The 27,069-nt window shown below is 44.9% G+C and overlaps 2 protein-coding genes across 2 annotated transcripts; one reads left to right on the forward strand and one right to left on the reverse strand.

Annotated features, from left to right (window-relative positions):
* Positions 1-190: 190 nt before the first annotated feature.
* Positions 191-1,441, forward strand: LOC124349542. Its single transcript, XM_046800237.1, has 2 exons — positions 191-516; positions 786-1,441. The coding sequence occupies exon 2, from the start codon at positions 806-808 to the stop codon at positions 1,253-1,255; it is 450 nt and encodes a 149-aa protein (XP_046656193.1). The 5' UTR covers positions 191-516; positions 786-805; the 3' UTR covers positions 1,256-1,441.
* A 1,833-nt stretch (positions 1,442-3,274) lies between these two features.
* Positions 3,275-27,035, reverse strand: LOC124344332 (sodium-dependent transporter bedraggled-like). The gene is made up of 17 exons (XM_046797848.1): positions 26,583-27,035; positions 26,464-26,513; positions 24,835-26,278; positions 13,335-13,564; positions 12,586-12,766; positions 10,824-11,862; positions 8,454-8,748; positions 8,166-8,374; positions 7,800-7,921; positions 7,464-7,630; positions 6,826-7,051; positions 6,683-6,758; positions 6,276-6,615; positions 5,655-5,879; positions 5,341-5,541; positions 5,027-5,256; positions 3,275-4,958 (listed from the first exon to the last, which is right to left on the reverse strand). The coding sequence occupies exons 4-17, from the start codon at positions 13,551-13,553 to the stop codon at positions 4,298-4,300; spliced, it is 4,191 nt and encodes a 1,396-aa protein (XP_046653804.1). The 5' UTR covers positions 13,554-13,564; positions 24,835-26,278; positions 26,464-26,513; positions 26,583-27,035; the 3' UTR covers positions 3,275-4,297.
* Between the last annotated feature and the right edge of the window lie 34 nt (positions 27,036-27,069).

The raw sequence follows: 27,069 nt of genomic DNA on the forward strand, positions 1-27,069 counted from the left end.
AAAAAAGAACCACTTGGCTACATGTCAACTACACTTCCCGCTAGCTACTTGCCCATTTATTCCCTTTTAAAAAATATTTTTCTATTTTGTTTCCTTAGCGTCGTGTAGTGTTGAGGCCTGTCAGTCGTATTGCTAACATTCAACGTCGAACAGTCAACATTCACGAACGAAGGCCGAAAGAATAAGGTGAAGGGACCTTTTCTGTTTGTCACGTTCACGTCAGAACTGGAGTGCTGGAGTGTGCGGCCAGCGAGTTGGCGGGCCTGTGAGTGTAGCCAGCAACTGCAATGAAAACGGGATTTCCCTCCGAGAAATACGTCTAAACTTGGTCATTCGTCCGCAGGGCGCAATCTACACTCCACGCAAGTCGTTGGTGGCCCGGCTCGGATGGAGAAGCGCAAAAACCTTTGAAGCAAACATTGTGAACGGCAGCTCTCTACTTCCATCGCAAACAAACGATTTAAAAAAAGCGACGAAAAACTAGACAAGTTGGTGTTTCGAATAATGTGAAAACTTGTAAGTTCCCCATTTCTTACTTTTGACATGTTGACCATAATTTATTCGTTTCATTTCGAATGATAACTTTGTTGGCGTACATATTCACCACAGTTGGCAGATAGTTCAAGTGACCTAGTTCCAGTACTGTTACATAGACGTAAACATTTACTTAACGTGTCGACGTAAATGTCGTTAACAGCAGATTTACACTTGATTGCCTGTGCCATCACAGAAATACATGTTGCCATTTTAAAAATTAAATTAAACTATTTGAAATTTGAATAAAGGTCATTCATCCGAGTCAAGAATGGATCTCCTGTTTGCTGGACTAATAGCCTTAGGAGTAGCTGTGGCAGTGGTTGTCATTTTGAAAAGTCTCTGCTTTCTGAGTGAATGTTTGAGCACCCGCTGTAATCACCCAATGATGGGATCTCGGATGCCGCTCGACTATGCCCAGGCAATGGCTGTTGCTCCTAGGCTCAACAGTGGAGATGTGCAACAGTTGGGCGGGATAGGCCAGCGTTTTCCCGAAGGGCTCTACGTCATTTGCGTCAACTCGTCTAATAATGCCCCCAAATTCGTCGTCAATCATCACCAGCAACACGCAACTGCTGCTCTGGAAACGAGTGAACCAGATGTGGAATCACCACCGACCTATGAAGAAGCCATGAGTCTTATCAATCCTGATGGCAGTAATCCTGATTGTCATAATGCTACTTGTCATTCCTCTCAACTTTGTTGCCACTCCGACATGTAAGAGAGAGGAGCAACACATGTTGTTCGAGTTGTAATTTTTTTTTTCAGTTTTGATTAAATTCTCAATCAAGGGCTGATGTAACGTCACCGTTTGTACACATTTCAAAGCGATACCAGAAGATTATGTACTCTCCATTTCCGTGTAAACTTAACTGATTCTGTTCTAATATACATACGAAATACCAAGTGTCCATTCATAGCCATGGTATTTATTGTTGAGAAATAAATTAATGACCAACCCAAAGATGGTCACATTTTATACACTCTAAGGAGTGTAGTATTTGACATGGACTACAAGTCGGTTGATTAGTTTCTGATCCAGCAACTGACATGATAGCAGGCACTCCCTGCCATTGATTCAGCCTTGATTTAATGAGATTCCACTCGCTCTTTATTAAAAAAGGCAATGCACCATTTTTCATGTTTCGCTGAATAACCTAATCTACTCCGCCAAGAATGTGTATAGAATTTTATCTTCGTTACAAAAACCGATGGCAATGTAGACGGAAAATGAAAAGACCCATTTTTCGTGTGCGTCACATACATAAGTAAAAGACATGCTGTGATCAGGATGATTAGTTGGTTTGATGTAAAATAACCCAAAGTCGATGAATAACGAGTTAATCCGGTTTCCATTGATACAGCGGGTCTTTTGACAACTTTTTCGCAGTAGTTTTCTTCTAAATAACGAGTTTCTATGTGCGTCATTTGAACATATGGTAAAGAAACTTGTTACATGCCAATTCCAGTCGCTCGAATCGTTTGAAAATCGACTGCGCAATTTTCCAATATCGAGTTTTTAAACGGAAACTATTGTATAGTTTTCTTTTTTAAATTGGTTTGGCTGATCTAATCCCATTCCAATATGTTTTAAGGTACGAGTATATAGCTTTTCTCTAGCGTAGTCTCAAATGAAAGTCACTGGATACTTTCACACGCTGGTGCAGCGAAATTATCCAATGAAACTGCATGTGCCCTAAATAGTTACATGACAGCTACTGTTGGATTGGAATGGCGTGACAAGTGGAAATGTTTGTCGTCGCTGCTGCTGCTGTCACTCATCTGTCCCAAGGTTTGCTTTGAGCTGTTGGGACCCTTTTGTTTGGCGGTAAATGGTCCTTCGTGACTGAAACAACTAGAAATCAGTATTGTGGAATTTTGCATCAAGAATAAATTGCAGACAGCAAGGATTCAAACGAGACGAATATAATGACAGCTCATTCGTCGTGCGTGGGCTCTTTGTTCAATCAAAAAGCTTGCACGATTCCAGACGGAATGTTCACCTGGATAAATACAGAGCACGAAAAGCTATGCAAATGCGGTGCAATTATTTCGACGGGCAGCACCCACAGCATTTCATTTCCGTCATTCCTGACAAAACGGTGCGAATTCAAGTCCATCCATACCGGTACCCAATTACCCAATCACGCCTGCTCCGCCTGCTGCTGGATGAAGTAAATGAGCACCTCTCTGGCTGCCCCTAGCTAGTAAGTACTGGAACAAAACCAGAAAAATAATTACGGAGAACAAAGAACAACAGGTGTGGCAACGGAAGCGATCCCCGAGGAGATCGTCGACCTCAGCAGGACGAGCATTGAAAGAATTTAAATATAGAATACAATAATAATAATAATGTAGCAGTTTCCTCATTCAGATTAGCGTGAGCCTTGTTCTGCTGTAAAAAAAAAAAGGCTTCCGTGATTTTCTCCAGACATCCGGTTGAGAATCAAATTAGGTAGAAACGGTCACGGTGCAATTGTGAAACGCCATTTTTGGTTGGGTCTTTTCACTCGTTTCTTTTTTTTTGAGAAAATGAATCGTACACCGTTTGGAAAAATAAGCTGCGTGATATCAATTCTCGAATGCAGAGCTCACCACGTGTGGTATAGGAGTTGAATTGATTCGTACCCAGGAAGCCACAGGAGTCTAGTTGACGTTAATAATCATCGGACCCAAAAAGGCGCCGAGTTCAAACGGCTCTCATTTCATTCCTCCCATGGGATTGAATTAAATCGACGAATTGAACCGATTAAAGGCGTTTAATACGTAGACATCAGCAATAATAATTCAATGAGGAAAATCAAACGGTCAATTAAGGTCAAAGGGAGAGAGGCGGCGAGGAGGGAAAGGTGAAGTGAAAACGTCAACATCAACAAGAGAAAAAGAGATTACAATAAAAAAAAATGATACAAAAATCGTCGGACGTTGAGAGTCTCAAATGAAAACTTACCGTCAAATCATCAGACAACAAAAGAGGCGACAGAAAAATGCAGGCGCGGTTTCATCTGACTAGGTCTGTACATCGACACACGAATCATACACAAAAATACACAGCAAAAGTCGGAAACAAATTCAAGCCAAATGTTAGAAATCCTGTTTTTGTCACGCGAACAAGAGAACCCCCCCTCAAAAAAGAAATCGTAGAATTGCAGTTGCCATCCAAATTAGATATTATTCGCATAATAATTTTATGTGTTTTTTTTTGTTTTGTTTTGTTTTGTTTGTTTAGTCTGATCAAATAGCAACAACGTGGCTGTTGACCCTATTCGTTTGGGGGAAAATTAAAGGCACGTCATCAGACTTTCGATTGCAGCCACATTTCACTTGGTCGGCATTTAGCCCAATTTCCCTTTGTGGTTAAGCTGCTGCTGCTGCTGCGCTGTTTGATGCAATCGCAAAGTCCTCCAACGGTCTCTCGTTAGAATATACAAAGAAAGAGAAAGAGAGCTCCAGTTATAGACTTCCATTCTGTGGCTGGCTGGTCGCAACAATCGCTCGACTGGGAACAACATTTAGTGACGCAATGGTACGGGGCTGCTCCCAAGTGCAGGGGGTGATAAACAGAAAGGGAGGAGGCCATATTGGAGGGAGAGAACGAAGGGTCAAAATCGACGGCAGTCAAAAAATAATAATTTTCCCTTTTTTTACAGACAAGAATTGCGCGGAATTGTTCGATGATAAAAACAGATCGGGACGGACGGAAACGAGAGGCCGGACAAAAAATCCAAGGTGTATAAGGCAGGAAATGAGAAGCTGCGGGGGCTCAGGCGATACTTTCCGAGTGATTGCCAGTGGCGTTGGGTAAAGTGACGACGACATTGGACAGGGACGGGTCGCGGTGGATGCGGACGGCCCCGTTGACCAAATGACGGCCGCCGCCTTGGTCCGTGTCGGTCGTGTCGTCGTCATCGGTGACGGACCGCTCCGTGTCTGCGGCTGGCTTGGCCATGTTCTTGCGGATGAAGCGCAAACTGCTGCGAGCGCTGCGGCGGAAGGATTCGCGCAAGAGGCGGGTCAGCTCGGCCGCCGTCATGGGGACGCTGCTGCTGGTCGTGTCTGAGCTGCTGGAACTGGTCGTTCCACCAGTGCAATCGGTCGTGCTGGAACAAGCGCTGCTGCTGCCGGACGTCGAGGCTTCGGTACTTTCGCAGTCCACCAACTGGGAGAGACGGTCGCTGAGAATGCCCGGCCGGAGACTTTCCGATCCATGGCTGCGCATTTCCAGGATGACGGAAGTGTAAGCTGGAGGCAAGTGCCTGGAAGCGGAAGTGATGGACGTCTGGTGGTGGTGATCTCTTCCCAAATCCATTTCGGCCATGGCGGCCATGCTCGTCACCGTGTTGCCAGGAGTGTGGACGGGGGTCGTCATGTCGCGGATCTGGCGGAAACTGCGCCGGATGCTCTCGCGCAACATTTTGGCAATCCTGTAGGCAATCGAACCAAATGAAATTAAAATAGGAAAAATGGAAAATATTGTTAGGTGGTGGATTACCGCGCTCCAGTGGCCGTGTTGTAGGTCGGAGGCGGAGTGTATTTGGGCGGCGGATCGGGAAACGTTGCCGGATTAGGCGATGGCGAGCGCGAACGGGATCGTGAGGAACGACCCGATCTGCGCCGCTCGCTCCTCTGCTGACTGCGCGACGACCTGGATGCAGTGCGGGAAGACGACTGGCTCGGGATGAGGTACGTTCGGAAGTTTGGCCGGTAAAGTAATTTGATCCTCTGCAAATTGATTCCCCACCAAGAAAAACAAAGTCAAATGTGAAATCGAGTGAATTGTCTTTTTTGTTTTGTTTTTCATCTTACATCAAACAAGTCAGACGGGCCGGAAGAGAGATATCGGATGCACTGGATGAGGCCGACGGCTGGAATGAGAAGGATAGGAATCAATTGAAGCATGGACCCAGCCTGACGGGCCCAAAGGGGCCAATAAGCGTAGCCTTCGGTCATTCGCCAATTGAACATGTCGCAGAAATGGCCCATTTTGAAAGACGACACACTCAGCACCTGCGATAATTCAATTTAAAAATGAAAAGCAAAAATAATAAGAAAACAATTGAAAATGAGCACCATGGCCATTGAAGAAGAAGCGAAAGTGAATGTCATAATAAATAAAATACCAAGAGTCCAACGGGCAAAACGACGCTCCACGAGAAAGTGAGCATGGGGACGCACCAGTTGGCCATGCAGCCGGGCCCTTTGACGAGGACGGCCACGATACTTTCGCCATTGTAGGGCCGACCGCGAACAATCAAGACGGCCGCTATTTGGACGACGTAGATGATCATGAGCCACCACAGCGAGCCCACCACGTAATCCAGGTGGTAAACGATGGAAATCCCCAACTAAATCACAAATAACACGAATAAGACAATTAGGAAAATGAATAAAACACACACACACATCGTGACTCGAGGATTAAACTTCGCTTCATCGTGACTCGATGGAAAATCAGGGAGACACAACCGACTGGGTGCACGCGCCTCAAGGCCAAAAAACAAGTTGGAATGAGCGTCATCATCACGTATTGACTTTTCCGGTTAAAGTGCCGACGTCTTAAGGACGGGCTGAACCATCAATCAACTCGCAATATCCCGACGAATAATTTTTCCCAAGTCGCAAAAAACCAACGACAGCGCAAGGCCGGCCGTGTCTTGATTTTCGTGCAACGGGAGTTTTAAAAAAATGGCCGATTTCGTGGAACGGGAGAGAGAGGTGGACGAAATTGTACAACAACTCACCTCGGTGGCGAGGGGGAGGCAGAGGAAGAATCCGACGAGGCACGTGCAAAAAGTGATGGTCGTCTCCCAGGACTTGAGGCAACACGAGCGAAAGGCCACGATGCCGTTGATGACGCAATGCCAAATGGCCAGCTGCTGGGCGATGCCAAACGCCACCAGGGAAAAGTAGAAGAGGACGGCCCAAAAAGGCGAGAACTCGGTGGGCCCGATGATGGCCACCAGGGCTGGAAACAATTCCGTCGCCAGTCGGATCGGCTGGTAACCCGAATGGTCACCCGGACCGTCGTCACCTTCACGCACAGCCACTCCCATCACCAAATTGTTGTGGAATTCCTCTTGCCTAAATAGAAAATTGAAACTCATTAGAGAATTCCATTGAATTAGCAAAAATGCTCGTGTGTTCATACTTGTTGAGAAGATTGGCCTGTTGGTGTTGTCGCATGAATCGCAAATTCTTGAGGAATCTGTAACTCTTGTCCGTTTCTGTGCAACGAAGAAATTGGCGGTAAAATTCAAAAATTCAAATTGAATTAAAAATGAACGGATATACCGAATGAGCTCATGATGTATTCGTAAGGGCCTCTAGAGTTGATGATTTGTAGGCAGGCGGATGCCAGGAAGCCGGACAACATGAGGACGAAGAGCGTGAGACCAATGACGACGGTGATGTCACGCCGCAAGCTGTGCCCGTACCGATTGTGAGACGTGATTTGCATGACGATGGCGCCGCACATGCCCCAAGTCATAAACACCTCGCGGGCTGCAATCACCCAGACCTATGGACAACACAACACACGAAACGGCCATTGGCCATTAATAACAATATTTCGGGAGGGAAAATAACACGAGCCAGGAGGAAAAAACGAATGGATGGACAAGTAAAAGAAAAAAATGAAAAAATCGTTAAAAGAGTCAACGAACCGAGACTTTTATGTGCGCATATCAAAATAGCGAATGTGTAACGGTTGAGCTCTTAACGTCCGGATCAAGTCAATAAATCTCTGTCCGGTTCTTTTGTTTTGCTGTTGTTTTTGTTTTGTTTAAGTGAATGTACCGTTGGATAAAGTAAAGGGGGAAGCAAGCAGCTCATATCGCGTGTCTCGACTATACAGTTATACCGGTTGACTCTATACATGTTAGCCAAGACAAGTGATTCAAAGTTTCAAACTGTTAAACGGACGGACGTACTTTGGTGTCTGTGAAAAACTCGTTCCAAGGAGTCCGGTCGAGGACGCCTCCAACGCCGCTGTTCGGCACCGACGAGCTGTAGCCCAGCACCTTGACGCAGATGATGAAATAGCCGAGAATGGGCAGCGTGCCGAAGGCGTAAACCACTTTGCCGTACGAACGAAGCCCTGGATTCAATCCATCCATCCATCCGAACGAAGAAAAATGGAATAAGAATAATAAAAGAAAAATTCCATTTAGAAAAAGATGAAAAAGATGACGACAAAATGGTTTCAACTTAGGACGGATCAATCTGATCAGTTTTATAACGTGTGTGTCGTGTGTTTTTCTTGATACCTTTGCCGAGGGCTACGAAAACGATCATCCAGATAACGGCCAAGTTGAAGGCCAGCTCAAACTTGAGAGACATGAAGCTGAGTGGCGGTGACCAGGGAGCGCTGCGCTGCAACACCCGGGCCCTTCGATGACGATTATAAAAATGTACAAAAAAAAAAAATGTTATTTCCACCTGTGTAATTAACTTGATGAGGTTAACACTATCCATCAAGGTGTACGTCTATAGCGAGGCCATTTCATGGTGACTTTGAGAATGGCCAAAACGAAAAACATTCAAATGTGTGGCGGCTCGCGGCCTTGTGTAACATGGCGGAACCGCAGTTTTCGAAAGAAAAATTTAAACAAAAAAGTCAATTCATGTCTTACTGGAAGTAATCGGGAATGGTTTCTTCGAGGCTGAACGAATAGTTGGTGGGTTGGGAGCAGCCGCGAATTTGCTCGTAGCACTTTGACCATTTGTAGCGATCCTCCTGGGCGATGAAGGAATCGCGGAAGTAGAAAAACATCCAGGCCACGCCGACGATGCTGTAGATGCCGCTGATGGCCTGGCCGATGAGCAGAGCGATGCCCACTCCCTGAGATGGACACGACGGAAATCAATGCATTCGTTTTATTATAGGAAATCGTATTAATTTAAAAAAAGAGGGAAATTACTTTGAAAATGGGCGAGATGCGCCACATGTCGATGACGTTGGAGCCGAGGAATTGGCCGAGGCAGGCGTGAAAGCAGAGGAGCGGGATGCCAAAGAGGAACGACAGGAGCATAAACTGGACGATAAAGTTGCCGCCGTACTCGATGCTCAACAGGGCGAAACGGGAGACGTTGAAGAGGCCCAGGGTGGCGGCCAGCAGGGCGAACATGGGCGACATGTTGTGCGGCCAAATGCCGCCGAGTTTCCGGCGCGACTCCTCCTCGGGATCGACGTTGCCATCCGCATTGCGATTCCTCCTGTTATCAATTCAATGCGAAAAGAAATTCCGTGTCATTCGAGTCATTTGCATCAAATAAGACTAAGGAAAGTGAAAATAATCAGAGAAATGGAGACAACAACAACATTCCTCATTTCTTTTTGTCTTCCAGTAGAACCTGAAACAACAACAACAACAACAACAACCAACTAAATAACAAAGAAAAAGGAAAAAAAAAAGATTGGGGCAGATGCCCTTTGATTCTCTGCGTCCGTCTGCGGTATGTTTATGGCGGTCGAGAGATTTCAAATTCCTTTCATTCTTCTTCTTTTTCTTTTTGAGTGTGCTGTCCTTTTTGGCTGGGGCATCAGAGCGCAGAGCACTCGTATTGCTCTAATCGTGGGAATTATTTATTACAACCCGCCCGATTACAAGTCGGAGAGAGAAAGAAGAAGAAGAACAAAAGACAAACGCGGCTCAGGCAGCGGCCGTATAGCAACGGTCCAGCCAAAAAGCAGCAGCAGCAGCGATTATGCTGGAAATAATATATAGAAAAGCCCGGCTGGCCTGTGAGTGCGCCGTCGTAATGATTTTCACCTTGCCGCCAGTCGACGTTAAGAGTCTCGGACACAACGGAACTCTTTTTTCCTTTTTCTTTTTTTATTAAATGTTTCATGTTGTCGGCCAGCAGAATCCAGCCCGCGTAATGTCGTTCCTACTCCCATTTTCACGCCATAATGTCATCAGCATCAAACCGTCCATCTTTCTTAGAGAATTTCGTTTCGAGTTCAGGTTTTCGCCTCGTTAAACAGTTCGGCCAACTGGACAGAAAAAAGTTTTTTTTTTTCCTCCTTCCATCAATCCGTCGACGCTTTTTGTTTCTTGTTTTGTTTGAAAGGTGTTCGAATTTCGTCTACGCTCCAGCGCGGGCGCTTTTAACGGAGCGTGAATGAAATACTATTATTATTATCCGAGGTAAAAGAAAGAAACTTGTTTAATGTCTTATCGAGCAAGGAGAGTATACGGGTAGGTAAACGGATTGAGCGTACCTATAAAAATATGGAGGAAAGAAATGAAGAAAGAAAAAGAAAGAAAAATTGAAAGTTCAGAGTAACGGTGAATCCAGTCGAGAGAATCGTTGGCCCCACTGCGGTCCCTCTGTTTGTTTTTTCCTATTTACCATTTTGAAAAAAAAGATAAAAAAATGCCCAGGCTACGTGTACCGCGCGTGACATGTGAAATTTGATGTTGGAAATTGTTCAGCTTATTATTTCTTATTTGATTGAAATTCTTGGATTATTTCGAGTGTTGAATTTCAGTCGTTGCTAAAATAGGAATTCCGGGTGAATAATAAGACCCTGGCGGAATATAATCCGACTTTTAATTTTTCAATTCAAAGAGCTTTAATTACAACTTTTTGGTCTTTTTTCAATCGTTGAAAACACTTTCCCACTCTCTGATTTCAAATGATCCCCTCCGTTTTTTTGTTTGTTAGATGATTACCAGCAATAAATATCGTCAAGTGCGCATAGAAATCTTCTCTTCTAGTCGGATTTCGCCACTGGTTCATTTTCCTTTTGGTTCTCTGAAAACGACGGGGGGAAAATGTAGAGAGAAGAATCGGCTCTTCTTCTTCCAGTCGTTTCGTTCCCATGGCTACCGGGAGAAACAACGATTGGGGCAGCGGCCGTTTCGACACGTTTTCTTCCGGCGTTTTTTTTAACTTTATTTTCCGTCGTTCACAAATAAAAAGAGAAGGGGGGAAATAAAGAAAATCAAAATCCTTTCCTTTTTTCTTTCCTCAGTTAAAAAAAGAAAAAAAAAGTCCGTGAGAAAAGTTGGTTTTCTGTTGTTCTGGATAGAAAATCGACAATGGCCAAACCGAAACTGTCGACGACGACGTGAAATACGTGAAGGTTACGTCTACATGGCGAATCAGGAAGAAGTCGAAAGGAAGTCGACCTTAGACGCAATTTTGGGCTGTTTCTGTTCCTTTCCAGTCAAGAACAACAGAAGGAAATGGATTAACATTTCCAGTCATCATTTCAGCCTCAAGCAAGTCCATTGAAACGCCACAAATGAGAGAAAACACAACTGATGACGATGATGACTGACCTTCTTTGAGAGCGGACAATGGGCGTATCGGGTGACGAGACGGTCGAGGCGCGTGAAGTTCCGGAAGCGGCGCTCATGTTGGAACGTTGGCGCCGAGCCCGTGAATGACCTCCGCCTCCGCCGCCACCTTCACGAGTCCGTCCACTCCGTCCGCGTTGACGTCTCGATTGATTCGACGACGACGACGTCAGGGGACGATGGACGCCGATGGTGGCGCTGCTGCTGCTGCTGCAAGGATCTCTCAATTCGCCAGACGGCGGCGGATTGGCCAAAGAGTCGCCAGCCGTTCCGGCAGCAGCCGAAGACGACAATTGCTGCTGGTCCCCATCCAGGGACGTCTGCATGACAGAGAAACGCGACACTTGACGCACTAGCACTTCTCTTCCGGTCCCGGAAGAGTTAACTGGCGAGGCGGTCGGCGGATGAGACACTACGGCGGCCGAGTTATTCGTTGCAGACGGCCATCGATTCGTTGGCTCTTGTTCGGATTCAACTTGAAAGGTAGACGACGAATACGATGGAGTGGCTGTCGCATCACTGGCGGATCGGCTTCCAGCTGCCACCGATTCGCTAGTCGACACGGCTGGACTGACGAAGGCCGTCGGAATGGCGCCCGAGCGCTGGCAAGAAGTTGAAGAAGAAGTTGAAGAAGAAAAAGGAGGCGGAGGCAATAGCGGAGGTGGGAACGGGCTGGCGGCAGAGCTGCGGCTGCTGTTGCTCGTTTCCTCCATCATGGCCAGGGGTTGCTGCTTGTTCATGGGTTGCCATAGTAACGGGACCGCCGCCCGACTGGAACGCTCGTCCCCCGAACTGCTACTCGTGCTGCTGGTACTGCTGCTGGTACTGCTGCCAACGTTGCCGAGACTCTCGTTCAGACTCTTATGGCCGCCGCCACCACCGCCAAGAGCTCTGCATTCATTTCTCACCGAGGCGCTGCTGGTCGCATCTGCTCCGTCGTTAGCCGATGGATAATGCGGCGGCTGGCCATTGCAACTCTTTGTCCCGCTAAGATGGCCGTCGCCGTCAACACCACCCTCACCTGTCGTGAAGCAAAAACAAAAGATGAATTCCAGTTGGCGACCAAAAACAATTGCTCAGGCCGCGCTGTAGTAATTAATAACGACTCGTTTAAAAACACAAATTGTCTCGTGATGAAGCTGTTATCTATTCAGTTTGAAAACTTTCTTCATTTCAACAATAGAACCAAACGGCGTATGACGAAATATTCTCCGTAATGAGTCGTAAACATTTGAGAGAAAATAATTCAACCCATCATCTAGCGTCCATTTTAATTGGTCACGGTCAACAATTTCCGAGTGAAATTTACCCCCCGTCTGTTTTATTCATTTTTCCCTTTTTTTCTTTTTTAACTTTTTAATTTTTGACGATCCCGAAAATCCCATTTTCATTATTGTTCATCAGCCGTGTGTTACCCACACGCATTTATTCACCTGCCACCTGCTCGACGATGGAAACGCACCTGACTCTTGTTCTTCTTTTGTTTTCACATCCCCATTTTCCAACGTCAATTGTTGCATCATCCTCGGATGGAAAAAAAAGTTCACCTGTTTCCCCCCTCCCTCTTGCGGATAACATTCACCCCACGGCATCATTATCCACAGTTGAATGAATTCGGATTAAAAAAAAAGAGATTGTCGTTGACGAGGTCGCGTGAGTAACGACAGAGAGCAGCACAAGTCGACCCCCTTCTTTCTCTATCGCCTTTTGTGGCGTGCGTGATGTTGTTATTGTTGTTGTTTACCTGAAGGAGAGGCAGAGGAGACGTTGATCGGGTCAACGTCCGCCGACGGACCTCCGGTGGAACCGGCGGACATGCGGAATCGGACCATCCGCCTCATCGAACTGCGTCGCATTCGGGCCTGTTGTTGGGCCTGCAGTTGCTGCAGTGTAGTCGGTTGTTGTCGAGTCGACTCGTCGGCCACCTGTCGGATCCAGAACATAATACACAAGGCCACATTAAAAAAAAAAAAAACATTAAATTATTATTTGTTCAAACAAGTCGAATTGTATTGGGCACCCGTTTGATTTCGTACAAATTCCATTTGGTGCCCACCAACAGGTAGCGAAGCTCAAAGTGTCTCTCGTTTTTTGGTTTCTTTTTGTCACGGAAAATGATTTGTACGGTGGACAACATGAAAAACAAGTAAACTGGCCGTTGTTGGCCATTGGGGTAGAAAGGAAAAGGAAAAAAACGAAAGTCACGACGTCTTTTTCTTTCGGGAACAATCGAGAATTTAGAGAAAAGAAAAAAAGTTCTTTTTTAATGTTTCCCTCTAAGTGAACGAATGGAATCTATTCTCAAACTGGGATTATTGACACGTCGATTAAGAGTCAGTGAATCGTAGAGAAATGAAATCCAAATAAATTTATCTTTGAATTTCGAGATTAATGACCGAGCCACAATGGGCGTTAACGACCGGGGTTTTTTTTTCGGTTGTCCCGAGGGCCGTTGGGAAAAAGGAAAAACACAAATGGGACGGACGGACTTACCCTTAGAATCGAATGATGGCCTGTTGCTGTTGCTGCTGCTGCTGAAGAAGAAGTGGTGTCGTTGTTTGTCGAGGGAGTCGTTGGAATTCCTGCGCCGTCCAGGCCGTCGTTCCAGGAAGAAGTGCGGGCCAGTCGGGCGGCCGCCGCCTGACTGAGGTGACCCTTGCCCAAACTGGTGGCCCGCCGGTTACCACCGCCGCTCAACATGGTTGAAAACATGTCCAGAATGCCTGAAATCAAATCCCAATCACGTTCCAATCAATATATCATCTCGATTCCAATCAAACATGAGAAGAAAAAAAGTTGTATATGCAACACCTACGAACGAGACTCGAGAAAAAGTTTTAAATCAAATTGCAAACGTGAAAAAAAAACAAAAAAAAAAACAACGGGAATGTCTGCCACCGCCGCCGTATGGAAGAGAGAATTAAATTCAAAACACATTTGACCTTTCTCTCTCTCTGTCCGAAATGACTGAGATGGATACAACTGCGTGTGTAATCCAATATGCATCGAATATCACGCGACCTCCTCATTTCTTTCTCATAGCCACACACACACACACACGGGATTCCATTTCTCCTCATGAATTTGATCCATCACAATTTCTGATTTATAGTTTTTTTGGGGGGGTTTTGTTTGAGTGTTGTTATCATTTGTGCGGAGAAATCCAGTTCAACCTTGATGTCGTGACTATAGTCAATAAACACGTGAATAGAGGACTGGGGAGACGCAATATTGCACGCACGCACGGCGTCACGTTGATTGGAGCATTTCGACAATCAAGCCATTGGGACATTCTCGTTGTTGGTTGACAATTCGGTTCCGCATGTGGAGCAACGCAGCCAAATGAAAAAATCTAAATCTTGTGTCACTCCCCATTTGTTTTTTTGCTTCAAAAGTTTCGTTTCTTGGCCGGGCTTACATTCAATTCGATTGCAGCCCATCAAAAAATCTGGAAGGACTTTTTTTGATTCGTTCCCCCCCAAAGCTTATTATTCCGCAAGGCCAACGGAATTTAAATTTGGATTTTCGTTCAGAGTGGTGGGGTTCTAGAGATGGCACACTTCATAACCGGCATTTTCTCGATTTTTCCAGACTTTTCCTTCTCTAGATATTTTGTCGGTGGTGGCGGCCATGTTGTTTTTCTTTCAAATTTTGAATTGCGCAATGACGGACGAGTCACGTCAGCCGCTTACAAAGTGGCGGGGGAAAACCCCTCAAACTGGTCACGCTACAATTTCTTCTCTCATTTAAAAACAACCCAATCCAAACACATCTTTCCATTTTCCCAAACGAACCAAGGGTACGAGTCTAAAAGACAAAAGAGTTGAAACCAAAAAAGACAAGAGGAAACGACTTTTTCTCAAAGGCTACGTGGTGCTTTAACGTATTTGTTAATAGCCACTGGTGTCGTCATCAGTCCAAGAGGATAAAAGCGCCGAGTCAGCATTATGCAGTTGTACGTAACGAATCAAAAAGGAGCCCATGTAGTAAAGTAACTCGGCCTACAATGTCCATTGCGACGATGAAGAAATCGGCCATCCGAGTCCCGTCTGCCTAGCGAGAAGACCTTGACATCATCTACTGTACTCTCGCCGTTGCTGGCGTGTGTCGAGTTTCTTTTTATCTCTTGTCAAGTCTCTTTTCTTTCTCTCTCTCGACGATGCGTGTTTTTCATTCTTTGCCAGGGCTCAGCTACCGAGCAAAACACAACGGCGAATGCCACAACAAACGTTGTCGTCACCGGCGTCTAATAAAACAATTCAAGGCCCACCGCATTTGAATAGAACCCGGGAAAATCCAGTTTTTTCAAATGCGATACGGTCCAGCGCTTCTTTGGCGAGACAATAAGGATATACAAGGAAGAAGAAGATGGTGAGGCAGGCACGCGCGTTGCAGAGCTTCCACTCGGCTGATAATCAAATAGTTATTATATTATGTCGTTTGGTAAGGAAAGGATTCGACCCTGGCAAGATCCCCCCATTTTTAAAAGAAATGAACTTTGTTATTCAAGCACTGTATAGGCGACTAGTAAAAGAAGAAAGAAGAAAATCAAAGGGAAGAGCAGAGACCTCAAACGGATATGAATAACGACATGACCAGCAGGGCAGGACCAGCGGCGGCCGCCACAAAACAAGGTAACACTACTACCAGCAGTCCAGGTACATTTCTGATTTCTCCATCTTTTTCGAGTTTCTTTTCAAGGTCGGATTTTGAGGGGGAAAATCCAACCGAGATCCTCCTTTGAATGTTGGACCCGTTGGGTCGGTCGGCACCGTGCGTACGTGCTGTGTGTCTTTTAAGAGTTGTTGGTTTGAAACAACACCGAGAAACCCACCGTCTTATTCCATCGCATCACACGAGTACGAAAAAATAACAATTTCCTCCTTCTTCTTCTTCTTGGGTGTGTTTCAAGGTTTTTCCCATTTTCCTATTTTTCAAAAAAAGGAAATTTTGACTCGTTCACTCTATTCCGACTGGCCTCCTCCCTCCTACTCCTCTCCATTCCGTCTTTTGCCATTTGTCTCGTTACTGTTTCATCCGGGCAAATGCTCTTCTTAACGGCACACACGCATCCACCATTGAAATCTACCTGCCCAGTTATTCTTCTTCTTCTACCCTCTGAATGCAACCCACCTAGTCCTTCAAGTCCTTGAAAAACTCAATTCGTTCTACCCCTCGTTCACCCTTTCGTCCAGGTATGTGTATAATCCCCCCCTACTATACCAACCGTAAGTTCATCTCAACAAATCATCGTCTTTCTTCTCCGTTTAAAAGGAAGAAAAAGTCTAATAAAACATTTCAAAAAGTAAGAAGAAGAAGAAGAAAGAGAAAGAGAAGAATCAACCCAGAATGGAATATGCTAATACTTTCGAGAAAAGGGCTACGGGTTCAACGGTTGGAAACGGCAATCGAGAGAGAGAGAGACGGAAAGTTACGTGGCTGAACGACACAACCTTGAAAGACTTGCGCGCGTCAAGAGAAGAAAAACTCCCCCGACTCTCGTGCGGGGTCTGCATTTGGTAATCAACGGGAGACGCTCACGCTCCTATTCGGGATTGGAGAGAGACTGGTGGACTTGCATGTTGCGCACACATTTCTTTTTAAGGAGAACAAGGAAGTTGGATCGATCGGACGGGGGGAGCCAATCGTCACCTTGGGGGGAGATGGAGAAATGGCCAAAATGATGGCGGAAGGAGGAGGACTGCCGAGTCCATCAGCTCGGGGCCATGACTTACACACGGCGGGAGATTATTACGACGGCAATAACTAAAAAAAAAGCACCACCAGACATATCCGCTTCGTTATCCGGGTAGTAGCACTCGCTAAAAAATATTACAGACTGTTCAACATGGTCGATTTGCCATGGACCATCAGCCGACAAAATGGCGAAGCAAAAAAGAAACAAAGCAAATAATTGAAATTCCAAAAAACAGTCACGAACATTCCACACACACGCATCATCCTCTGCGTGAAAAAGCCAAGGTGAATTCTTTTCTTTCCCATCAAGAAACAAAACAAAACAAAAAGCGTTGTTGCTTTACTGGTTGCTAAGCCTCGGTCACGTGACATCTTCACCCAGCCGGGACTCTCCGTATAGTTCTGGCCATGGAGCGTGAATGGAACGTTGAAAAGGATTGAGAAAAATCGGTCGGCCGAGCCAAAAAAAAAGACAATCAAATGCGGTGGCGGTGGTATTTTCGGTTCGTTTCGCACACAACGACAAAACGAGAAACAAAATAATTTCGCCCAGCAGCTAATGAAATTGATAAGGAGGCGGGACCCCCTCGTGCAAATAACAATTCGTCCTTCACAAGACTACAACTGCTGGACGCCTTCGAACAACAAAAAACTTGAACGCATTACTCTCGTGTTATTGTTGAATCAGTACTCGCGGCTAATTTACATTTTTCCTATCTGGTTAGTACAAAATAGAAAAAGGGCGTGTCTCTGGACTAGACGGAGCTAATTTACGCAATTGTATGAAACAAATTTTGTTCTGACTACTTTTCTGTTTGATCTACATTTTGTGGGGTTTTCTTTTCTTTCGTTTCTTTGGCCGGAGCCATGCCGGCCGTGTGAGATTTAGACACGGCGATCGTGACACCCAGTCACACACTCTCTCTCTGTCCCCCGTCGCACGTAACCATCAGGACAACCCGTCAACCCCCATCAACGCATCAGATAAATCAAACAATCGAGAGAAATGGCGAATCGGTCAGACAATCATTAGACGTCGACAAGGTCGTCCATGTCATTAAGAGTCACCCGCTCTTAATAAAACAAAAAAATAAAATAAAAAGTGTTTGTCCGTGCGTGATCAACCAGACGGCCAATTAGAAATTGGACTGGAATACAATCGGGGAAAAAAAACAAAAACAAAAAACAAATCGTGTCACACACACTGATGCCGTGCGAACGAGTATGTCTCTATAACCTTCGTCACCGGGCCAAGCTGGAAAATCCAGTCCAATCCTCTGTGAGTTGACGATTGGCGTCAACGGGTTTTTTGTGTGTCTTTCCATTTGAACGCCCGTCATGCGATTTAACACGGGAGATACAGACCGTCGTGAATCATCAAAACTCGCGCAGTTTTCCTTTTTTTTTCTATTTACGTGCAAAACGCAAGAGGCTTACGGATCTGGTGGCGCGTGACAAACGGCGCACTTTCTCGAAAAAATATAATCGAATAAAAGTTCTGGTTTGTTGTTTTCATGGTCAGCCAAATACAACACGAAAGCCCCCAAACGTTCAATTCCCCATAGCGGGACTGGAGGGGTGGGGGAATTTGCCTTCTGCAATCATTTTGTTTATTCTATTTTATTCTATTTTTTATTTTAAAATTCTCCGTAACGTGTTGCCAGACAAAATTGACCTGCGGTGGTCTCTCTATGATTATGTCGCCCCCTTTTTTCTATTTTTGGACTTGGCTGATAATAATCAGACACGGAATTGTTACGTCAATAGAGGCGGCGGTGGTGGTGGTGGTGTGGACTGAATGAAGGGCTGGTTATTATTGATTGCACATGTCTGGGTTTTAGTAGGTAAAGTGGTGAAATCATGCGTTGAGTTGGCGAGTTGGCTGACCCCTTTGCGTTTTCCTTTTTTCCCCCTTTTTCTTCCACCCGCAATTTTAGACAAACAATTGCAACGGTCTGACGACGAGTGGGACGAGTCGGCGGATTTTCCCAGAAACTCGGCGGCGGTCGCCCTGAATTCTTCCCCTCCGGTTCAACAGCAACTACAAATCCAAAATCAAATAGAAAACGTCAAAGTCGACAACGACAACAACAACGTCGTGTGTGTCTCGAGGCACCGGATCCAATATTATCCGGTCGACTATCGAATAAGGGCCAGGCTTCTCTCTCTACTCTAGTGGAAAGTCAGTTAGTCACTCAGTCGGTGGTTTTTGTGTTGTCATAGGCAAACACGAGGGAGATGATGGGGAAATCAAACGATTGCGATATTATATACACAGTCCGGCCCTTCTCTTTCTCCTGGACAGCCCAGAAGAAATAAAAAAGAGAATGGCTGAAACCAGTTGCTGGACGATAGACTCGAAAGAAAAAGAGGAGATGGGGTGAAGTGGTTGCCCCAATGGTTTCGGCCGACGAGCCGAGTTACATGACGACATGGACGTGTGTTTTCCCGTCAGACTGTCCACACACTGCACCGACATGTGTCGATCACAAAGAGTCCGTGACGAATAGCCTACAGATAGACACGCGGCAGTGTAACGACGACCATTTGAAATTGCGCCATCATTTTCTATCATGGAAGAAAGAGCAGCAGCTCCCGGTTTCCATTCAATGAATGGAATGCAGCACCAGCCGGCGTTCTTCACGCAGCGTTTGAGATCAAATAATAAAAAATAAAAAAAGGAACGTGCAGCCTCATTGCGCCGAGCGAGAAATAAGCCACTGGTCACAAGTCAAACAGAAGAAGAAAACCGCACTCTACACAGCAGAGACGGCCAAAGCTGGACGGCCAAAGCTGGACGCGGTTCTCTCTCTAATGCAAGTAGAGACGATCAAGGTCCATCAAGGAGAGATCCCAACATCACCAACAATCACAAGCAGAAATAAGACGGTTGGTGGGGGGGGGAACTCTCTCTCTCTCTCTCAAAATAAATATCTATACACGAGTCGTGATCCAGCCAGTCGCAGCACAATCTTTCGTCGCCGTACGCTCGTTAGCGAGTAACCAACTAATGATGGCAACCGCAGAGAAAAAAGAAAAAACGATCGAACGGCTATCGGCACGTAAAATAAACGCGTTGACAAAACCTCAAAATGGCGTCCCTGAAAAATATCAAAATGGCACCGCGAAAAAATAACAAAAATAACAAACGAAAAACGTGTAAGTCACACAGGACTGGTCCCGCCCCGGTTTAGTGTCACACGAAATAATTGTCGACGTCACGTGGAAACTGATCCCCATACGCCATGTTAGAAACAATAAAATTCCAAGATCTTATATGTATATGACGTTCTTACTGGCTGATTTTTCATTTCATATCGTTCGGTCGACCAAAGAAAACAAGAATTAAGAAAGAAAAAATCCGGATTCCAATGGGAACCGAATAATAAAAAAAAAAAAAAAAAAACTGGATAGAATGTAAAACTTTATTTATTTATTTATTTACTGACTCGCGACTTTTTTTTTCTTCTTTTCACGCCGTACGAGATCAGTTTTAAAAAATAAAAAAATAAAAAAAAGTTATACTATATTTCTCTTTTCTTTTGTCTTTTTTTTTGTTATTCTCATTCGTTTCGCTTTACTGGTCACTTCGAATTTCACGCCAACCCGCCCGAATCCTGAGCTCCTTCTCCTTTTTATCCTTTTTCTTGTTCTTTCTCTCGGGCTGTGCCGATTCTCTTGTTGTTCATTTCTTTCTTTTCGGTTCTGTTGAACGCGTTGGCAAGGTTGAACTTTCACACGCCCGCCACGCTTGATATCGCCATTGACTCACAGACTTACTACCCCACTGCTGCCATTTATTTACCACATTACCCAATTCAAGAATTTGAGAAACTACAAAATAAATAAATAAAAAAGGAATCAGCTATTGTTAATAGCCTAAATTTGAGATTGGAGAGGTAGAAATAGATACACAGCCCAAAAGTCAAACAAAAGACGCTCTTACATCACCGATAAGTCCAGGGGGAAAAAATAACAGCCGCAGGCAAAGAGAGATCTATAATATTCCTCATTTGGAAATGTGTACGTATAAAGGAGCTACCGGTGTTGTGGAGATTTCAATCCGCCGTCTTTTGTTGGCCGAATAAGAAAAATCGCCTAACGAGCAATTTCGTCCGAGAGACAATTAAAAATAAAAAACTAAATTCACCGAGTTGTTGATATTAAATAAGTACATCTGCTGTGCTGCGACGGAAAAAACGATCGTCAAAAACACTTTGAAAATGTGTAAGTCACTCTCGATTGAATTTCCATGTTCTTTTTTTCGCGCTTGACGTCACCGACACACACACAAATGTTTATTATTGGCGGCAGTCTATTCCGACGCAGGACCGTGTCGTCCGGTTTACATTATCTCTCCCGCTCTCTCTCTCTCTCTCGTTAAGCTCGAAAAGAGACGGTTCGTGAACGGGAATGAAAGTGCGGGCCGATTTGTCTTAGTTTTTTGGGGGTTCACGGTTAAAGAGTTCAGTAGCGTCCGATTTCATTCCAAAGAAACCCAAAGGAATTTTTTCTCTTTTATTTTTAGATTTTTAGCGAAATTTCAATTTAAAGGAAAAGCTGAAACAAATTTCGCAATGTGTGTACGTACGTAACGTTTCATGGCCACGCGAGTGTGTTTTTGTTTTGGCCATTGTATAAGACTGGGCAGTTGGCCATTTTCACGCCTTGCCATCTGATCGCCTTGCCAGCGGCAAAGTCGTCGTCGCGCAATATTTGCTGATTTATTGATTTGAATGAACAAAAAATTTCCTAGTGAGAGAGAGGTTCGGCCCCCCCCCCCCTTTTTTTTCTTTCTTTCATGATTTGTCATCTTTATTATCATCGTCGTCGTCGTCCGACTCTCAACTTCTTCTTCTTCTTGTGTTGACTTTGGCTCGGGTTCCAGCTCAAGTTTGCTGGGCGCGTGATGCAACAGCCGCATCGACTCGGCACGTCGTGGTCATGCCGAAATCACCGGACGAATCGTGTCAAGGTCCGTTTACTTTGGCAATCAAACGGCAGCGGCCTGAAAGCTCAAGCCACGGCGAGCACATGTGTAAATAACAAACACACACACACACGAAAAAACCTAACCTAACAACCGCCTGTCTGCCTGTGTGTGTGTGTGCTGTTGCGCTCAGGCGTGCACAACCAAAAAACTAACCCCCTTCACGACCCAGCCCAATCCCTTCAACAGCAGTTACTCAGCAGAAAATATAAAAATGAACAACTCTTATCTTGTTTAGTTATGGTTTACAACCTGTTTATCCGCAAGCCAATTTTCCAAAGCTCAATATTCACGAATTTTATACGTTCGCCAACGAGGGTTAACTCTCCTTTTGTTTTCTGACGGTTAACTTCTCTACGGGTAAATTCACAACTATTACGCACTAGAAAACGAGAGATACTTGAACGGAGGTCAATGGGAATTTTTTTTTCTTCTTTCACGAAATGCGGTCCAATAAAAATAAAATTTCCTTTTTTTTCCGTCGATTTTCGGAATTTTTCGGGGCCGCTGTCGGAGAGAAAAAGCCGAAAAATTGGGTCGGAATTCGTGGAAGGAACGAAACGAACGAACGAACACAAACCCGCAAATGCAGAAAGAAAGAAAGAAAAAGGAGAGGTAGTAGTAGTAGTAGGTATGACAATTGAAACATTCAAATTGTTTCTAAACATCAGCAGCCGTGGCCGTGATTGGCCACGTGTTTTTCTTTCGACGGAGGAAGGTCCTCGGGTCGCCAAGAGACAAAGGAAAAGAGTCAACTTGGCACTCATCACGCAAATCACGAATGTCTTTTGAAAAGAGGAGATGGAAAGGAAACGACGAGGCAACTGACGACCCTGTCACGATCAGGGGATGTCGTGAGTCTCGTCACCCACCTCAACCCAAAGAGACCCCAAGAGACTCTGAGCGTGATGTCATTGGCGTTTTCTTTTCACGACGGCTCCGCTTGGGCGCCTATTTATATGCACATGTTGACGACGAACTTGGGAGAAATAAAAAGAAGTGAATGGCGTTATTATGCAGCGTCGAACGCCTCCTCCTCCTCCTACCCTCGGGAGGAATAACCAAAAAACCACCACCACCACCAAAACTTCAAAATGTAGGTGAGGTCTAAGAGGAAAAAAGGTAAAAGACGTTCTTCTTCTTCTTCTTGGGAGATAAGAAAGAGAACGGCGGCAGGATGGCACCACCACCACCACCACTGAATGGGTCACGTCACGGGATGTTGCACCTTTTTCTCATTATTTGCCTCCAGAGTTGAAATAACAAGAAGAAAAAAAGAGGGGAATGAAGAGGATTGACATTGGCTATTTTTAAAATGGGAAAAAAGGGCATTTCCATATTAGGCACAAGTATGAAAACATTGCCAGTGACTCGGTAATTCCATCTCTACTTTTAACGCGCATGATTATTCGTTTGGGAACTCGTAAAATGAATTTTTAATTGCCATTCAGGTGGAAAATGTCGCCAGTCCCATTTTTACGTTTTTTTACGATTTCGGTGCAATGCGCCACATACAATTATCCAAATGACTCTGTTTTCCACCCCCTACGTGGGCAATGGGAGCTGCTTCCCACGGAAAGATATGCGGACCGATCACGTCATCCCCGAGCAAATCGCGTCACAAAGCGTAACACAAAAGCCTCAGATATTCGAGCTCTGATAACACGGACTTTGGATTACGTCATTCGTATCGTAGTATAGTATCGGTGAAGGGGGGGAAAATTGTGATTAACAAATCCCCCATTCATCCGGTCGGGACACCGTTATTTAAGCTCCATTGTGTCATTTTTTTATTCTTTCTAATCAAATCAAATCAAATGGCGGTGCGGCTGGACTTGTTTCTCTTTTTCCAACGAAAACTCCAAACTGATACAATGAGTCGCAATGTCGCCACGTGATGCAATCGAAACGCTCACGTATCTACTTGGCAGTCCCCCCCACCCGAGTCAGAAATGAAAAAGGAAAACCCACCGGCGCCAGATGGATCGAGCCGTGGTGGTGAAATCGCACAACTTTGAACGAAGCCAAAAGAGCCAAAACAGTTGGTGATGAAAATGAACGGACGAATTTGAGGGCGATCGGGTCATATAGAGGAGAAAGCGCCAACAAGAAAACAACAACTAAACGAACAAGGTGTAAAATATAACCATCAAATTGCGCCATTCTCTCTTCTAGATTCCCTCTCTCTCCCTCCTGTGCGCCGTTCTGTTTAACAGACGAGGGATAGAAAAAAAAAGTACCGGCACGAAATAAACCGGAATATGACGATGGTTGCGCATTGTCTAGACGAAAAGAAGAAAGAGAAGAAGGGAAATAAAAAAAGAAAAGGTGGAAAGAAAGATGGAAGAGAGATGAGGCCGAGTGAAAAGAGAGGGAGAAAGGTGGAATAGAAAGAAAGAGAGAGAGAGGCAAAAGAATTTTTAAAAAAGACTCTGGGAGTTTTCTAGTGCTAGGCGTTGACCTCTTTGGATGTCGGAGAGAGAGAAAAAATCCAAACAGCAACGAAAGAAACTTGGTTATCCATTGGAAAATCGAGAAAGAGAAAAACAAACGACAATCACAGTCTCAGCGCCATTGCAAAAAAGGGAAATGAGAACAAGAGTTCATTTAGCCTCGCGCAACTTGTCCAACCCTATCGACGTCTCATTAACAAACTGCGCGTTTGGCATTCATAGTGTGGCGAATGAGTTTAGAAAGAGAGGAGGAAGAAGAAAAACAAAAATGGAACATGATCCGAGCGATCAGCCGGAAGACAAGACTTTCCATCACATTCAGCCCCAAGGTTCTGCTGCATTCAAAAAGGCTAAACTACTAGCCACTCGATTACCTCACTCGACTACTACTACTACCAGTCTACTTATCGTACGTTCGTAAATGTCTAAGGTCACACAAGTGGCAAGGCCCCTTCTCTCTTTCTTAAATAAAATGAAATAAAATAAAATAAAACTCATCTAACCGGTCGATCCACATCCGGAGGAATCAACCTAGGCTTACGGATTCCGGTTTTTTCCTCCTCTCTCTCTCTCTTTTTCTGACTTGAAAATAACTGAAAATAATCAAAAATTGTGTTGGCCGACGAAACAAGGCGACATGGAAAAGCGGGTCCAACCAAACTTGACCATTTACGTCCGTTTGCGTCTTTTTCGCAGTTTCTAAATGCCAAAAGACAAATTCGATTTCGTCACAATGCCATTTCTCTATCAAGGCGATACACACATTTTTTTAGTTGTGTCTCGTCGAATAGAATCCGAGCTCACACAAGAGAACCAAAGAAAGAAAGAGATATTAGCTCGTGTCAGCACTCACCTTGTTTTCTCTTTATATGGAAAGACAAATTCCGCACAGGGACCCGGACACGATTTTCTCTCTCGGAACACTTTTTTATTCTTCTTCTTCTTCTTCGGATTATTTCTCTCTTGTACGAGGAGGCAAAGAACACGGTGCTTGCTTGCTTGCTTCTATTTCTTCTTGTTTCAACTAACGGGATGATAACTGGACACTGTCACAATCCGTCGACCGTTTAACAAGATGACCCATCAAAGTAGCGGCACATTTCTTCTATCCGAATTCACAATCAACAATTCTGCGGGGACGAGATGACACGAGAAACGAGGATGGCGACCAACGGACGTTGAACTTCTCCATCCATCGAATTTGATCTTTTCTTGTTGCCGATCCAGCCAAGGAAGAAGAGGAAAACCAAAATTGAATGGCTAAAAAAAAGGAGAGAGAGAAAAGTGCTGGGCTACTTCTTCAGCTGCTGGAACATTTCCAACTCACACGACCAGCTTGTGTTGTACAACAGCCCCAAATACATAAATGAAATCAAAACAACGCCGAATATTTCCCTGCCCCTTAGAAAAAATAAACCGAACTCGGACGCACTTTGTTTTCTTCTTCTACCCCCAACACGTCGACAAACGGAGGGCACTCTGTGAAAGGGACAAAGAAAATTCCGGCGAAGCCTCTCACAGTTGACTTCTCTCTTTTCCTTTTAGCGGAGGGTGTAAGAGGGAAAGAGAGAGAGAAAACGGTATTGTATGTAGTACTACTGTCTTGTGTTTGAAGAGATTGTTGTTGCGTGTTGTTGGGGGCTCCCTTCACTTGGATACCAGCTCCGAAGCTTGCTCGAGCACTACTAAAGTCGAGCCAGTCTCTCGCCTCTACTAGGCGCTGCAGTGGCGACCGTAGCGGCCGACCCGCGGTCCATAATATCCCCTCCGGTGTCTACGTCCTCTCTGTGTGTTTTCATACACACGCCAAGAATCACCCGTTTTTTTCTTTTTTTGAAAACTCTCCTCCCACCCCATCTCTCACCTGCGCCAGGTAGAGAGAGGCAAGTCAACCAATCAACAACCGTCTTTTCTCCTTGTACCTTTTTTTCTCTTTCTCTCTCCCTTCTTCTTTTTTTCTTCCAAAGAAACGGACGGATGGATGGATGGAATGAAAATGCACGGACACGCATAGAATCCGTGCCCTGCCTGTGGTACAGGACTAGAGAGGTGGAACACGACGATCATTCACTGGAACTGGAACTTTGGCGGGTTTGAATAAGCGCACCACCGACTCTATTTGCTCCGGGGGGGAGTTGTGTGTCTCTGTCGATTCATATCGCATTTTATTTTTATTTTTCTCACAGAGAGAGAACTGGCGGTGGTTCCTGGGGCCATCATCTCACACGGGATCCAAAGTCAGGTGCTATTCTTAACTGCGACGTCTCTCTTCTCCTTGATTTTGAAATTCCCTCCGACTGTCACAAGGGAGAAAGAAAAAGTATAACAAGGTCGTCATAACATAGGAAATTAGAACTCGACATTTCCGACCGATTCGTGGAGCTCACGTGGTAAAAAAAAAACCCCAAAAAATACAATCGAAGGGCGAATCCAACAAAAACGTGATCTGAATTCAAAATACCGGGGAAATTCAAATTGTTACCTGCGTCGGGAACTGACTGAACATGTCGCCAAAAAAATGCGCATTTCCTTCTACAGCACAAAAAATGTAAAATAAATAAATAAATTTAGGGCGAAAAAAAAAGAAAAAAATGAAATGACCTCCCAATAGTTTCCTCCTCGTTAATGGCACCTCTAATAAAAACAGGAGATGAAGTCGGTCCCAATTGACCGTGGCTGCGTCTGAAAAATGCGGTCCCATGGGCGGATCAAGGATCGGTTAAGACAGTCAACGACTTTGGCACCTATATACCTGCTCAACATCTTATCTAAAGCTGTTAATTCCATAAGCTAAGGTCATCAAGAAGGTGAACAAAAGATAAACACACACACAGGAAGGAATAAAGGTGCGCAGCTCTATATCGCACGTCGCTTTTTTCGTTATCGTCACCTGACTGACGACTAGGGCGGTTGCAACATCCTGTGTGATGCGATGTGTGCGTTTTGGATTTGATTTTCGGATGAGGTTTCGACCTCGCCACCGCTGAGAATTACAATTACTGTCTCTGGTAGTGAACGGACGGTCCGCATTCCGGAATTAAATTCAACCCATAAAACACAAAAGGTGTCTACGTGAGCCGTGATAAAA

This window comes from Daphnia pulicaria, chromosome 1 (genome assembly GCF_021234035.1).
Source record: "Daphnia pulicaria isolate SC F1-1A chromosome 1, SC_F0-13Bv2, whole genome shotgun sequence".
Taxonomy (NCBI): Eukaryota; Metazoa; Arthropoda; class Branchiopoda; order Diplostraca; family Daphniidae; genus Daphnia; species Daphnia pulicaria.

Excerpts from the sequence above, each read along its gene's own strand:
- LOC124349542 (XM_046800237.1), top strand. The coding sequence starts at position 806 with ATGGATCTCCTGTTTGCTGGACTAATAGCCTTAGGAGTAGCTGTGGCA.
- LOC124344332 (XM_046797848.1), bottom strand. The coding sequence starts at position 13,553 with ATGTTTTCAACCATGTTGAGCGGCGGTGGTAACCGGCGGGCCACCAGT. Across the intron at positions 6,616-6,682 it reads CAGGCCAATCTTCTCAACAA|GCAAGAGGAATTCCACAACA; the intron begins GTATGAACACAC and ends TTTTCTATTTAG. Across the intron at positions 5,542-5,654 it reads TTTTGCCCGTTGGACTCTTG|GTGCTGAGTGTGTCGTCTTT; the intron begins GTATTTTATTTA and ends GAATTATCGCAG.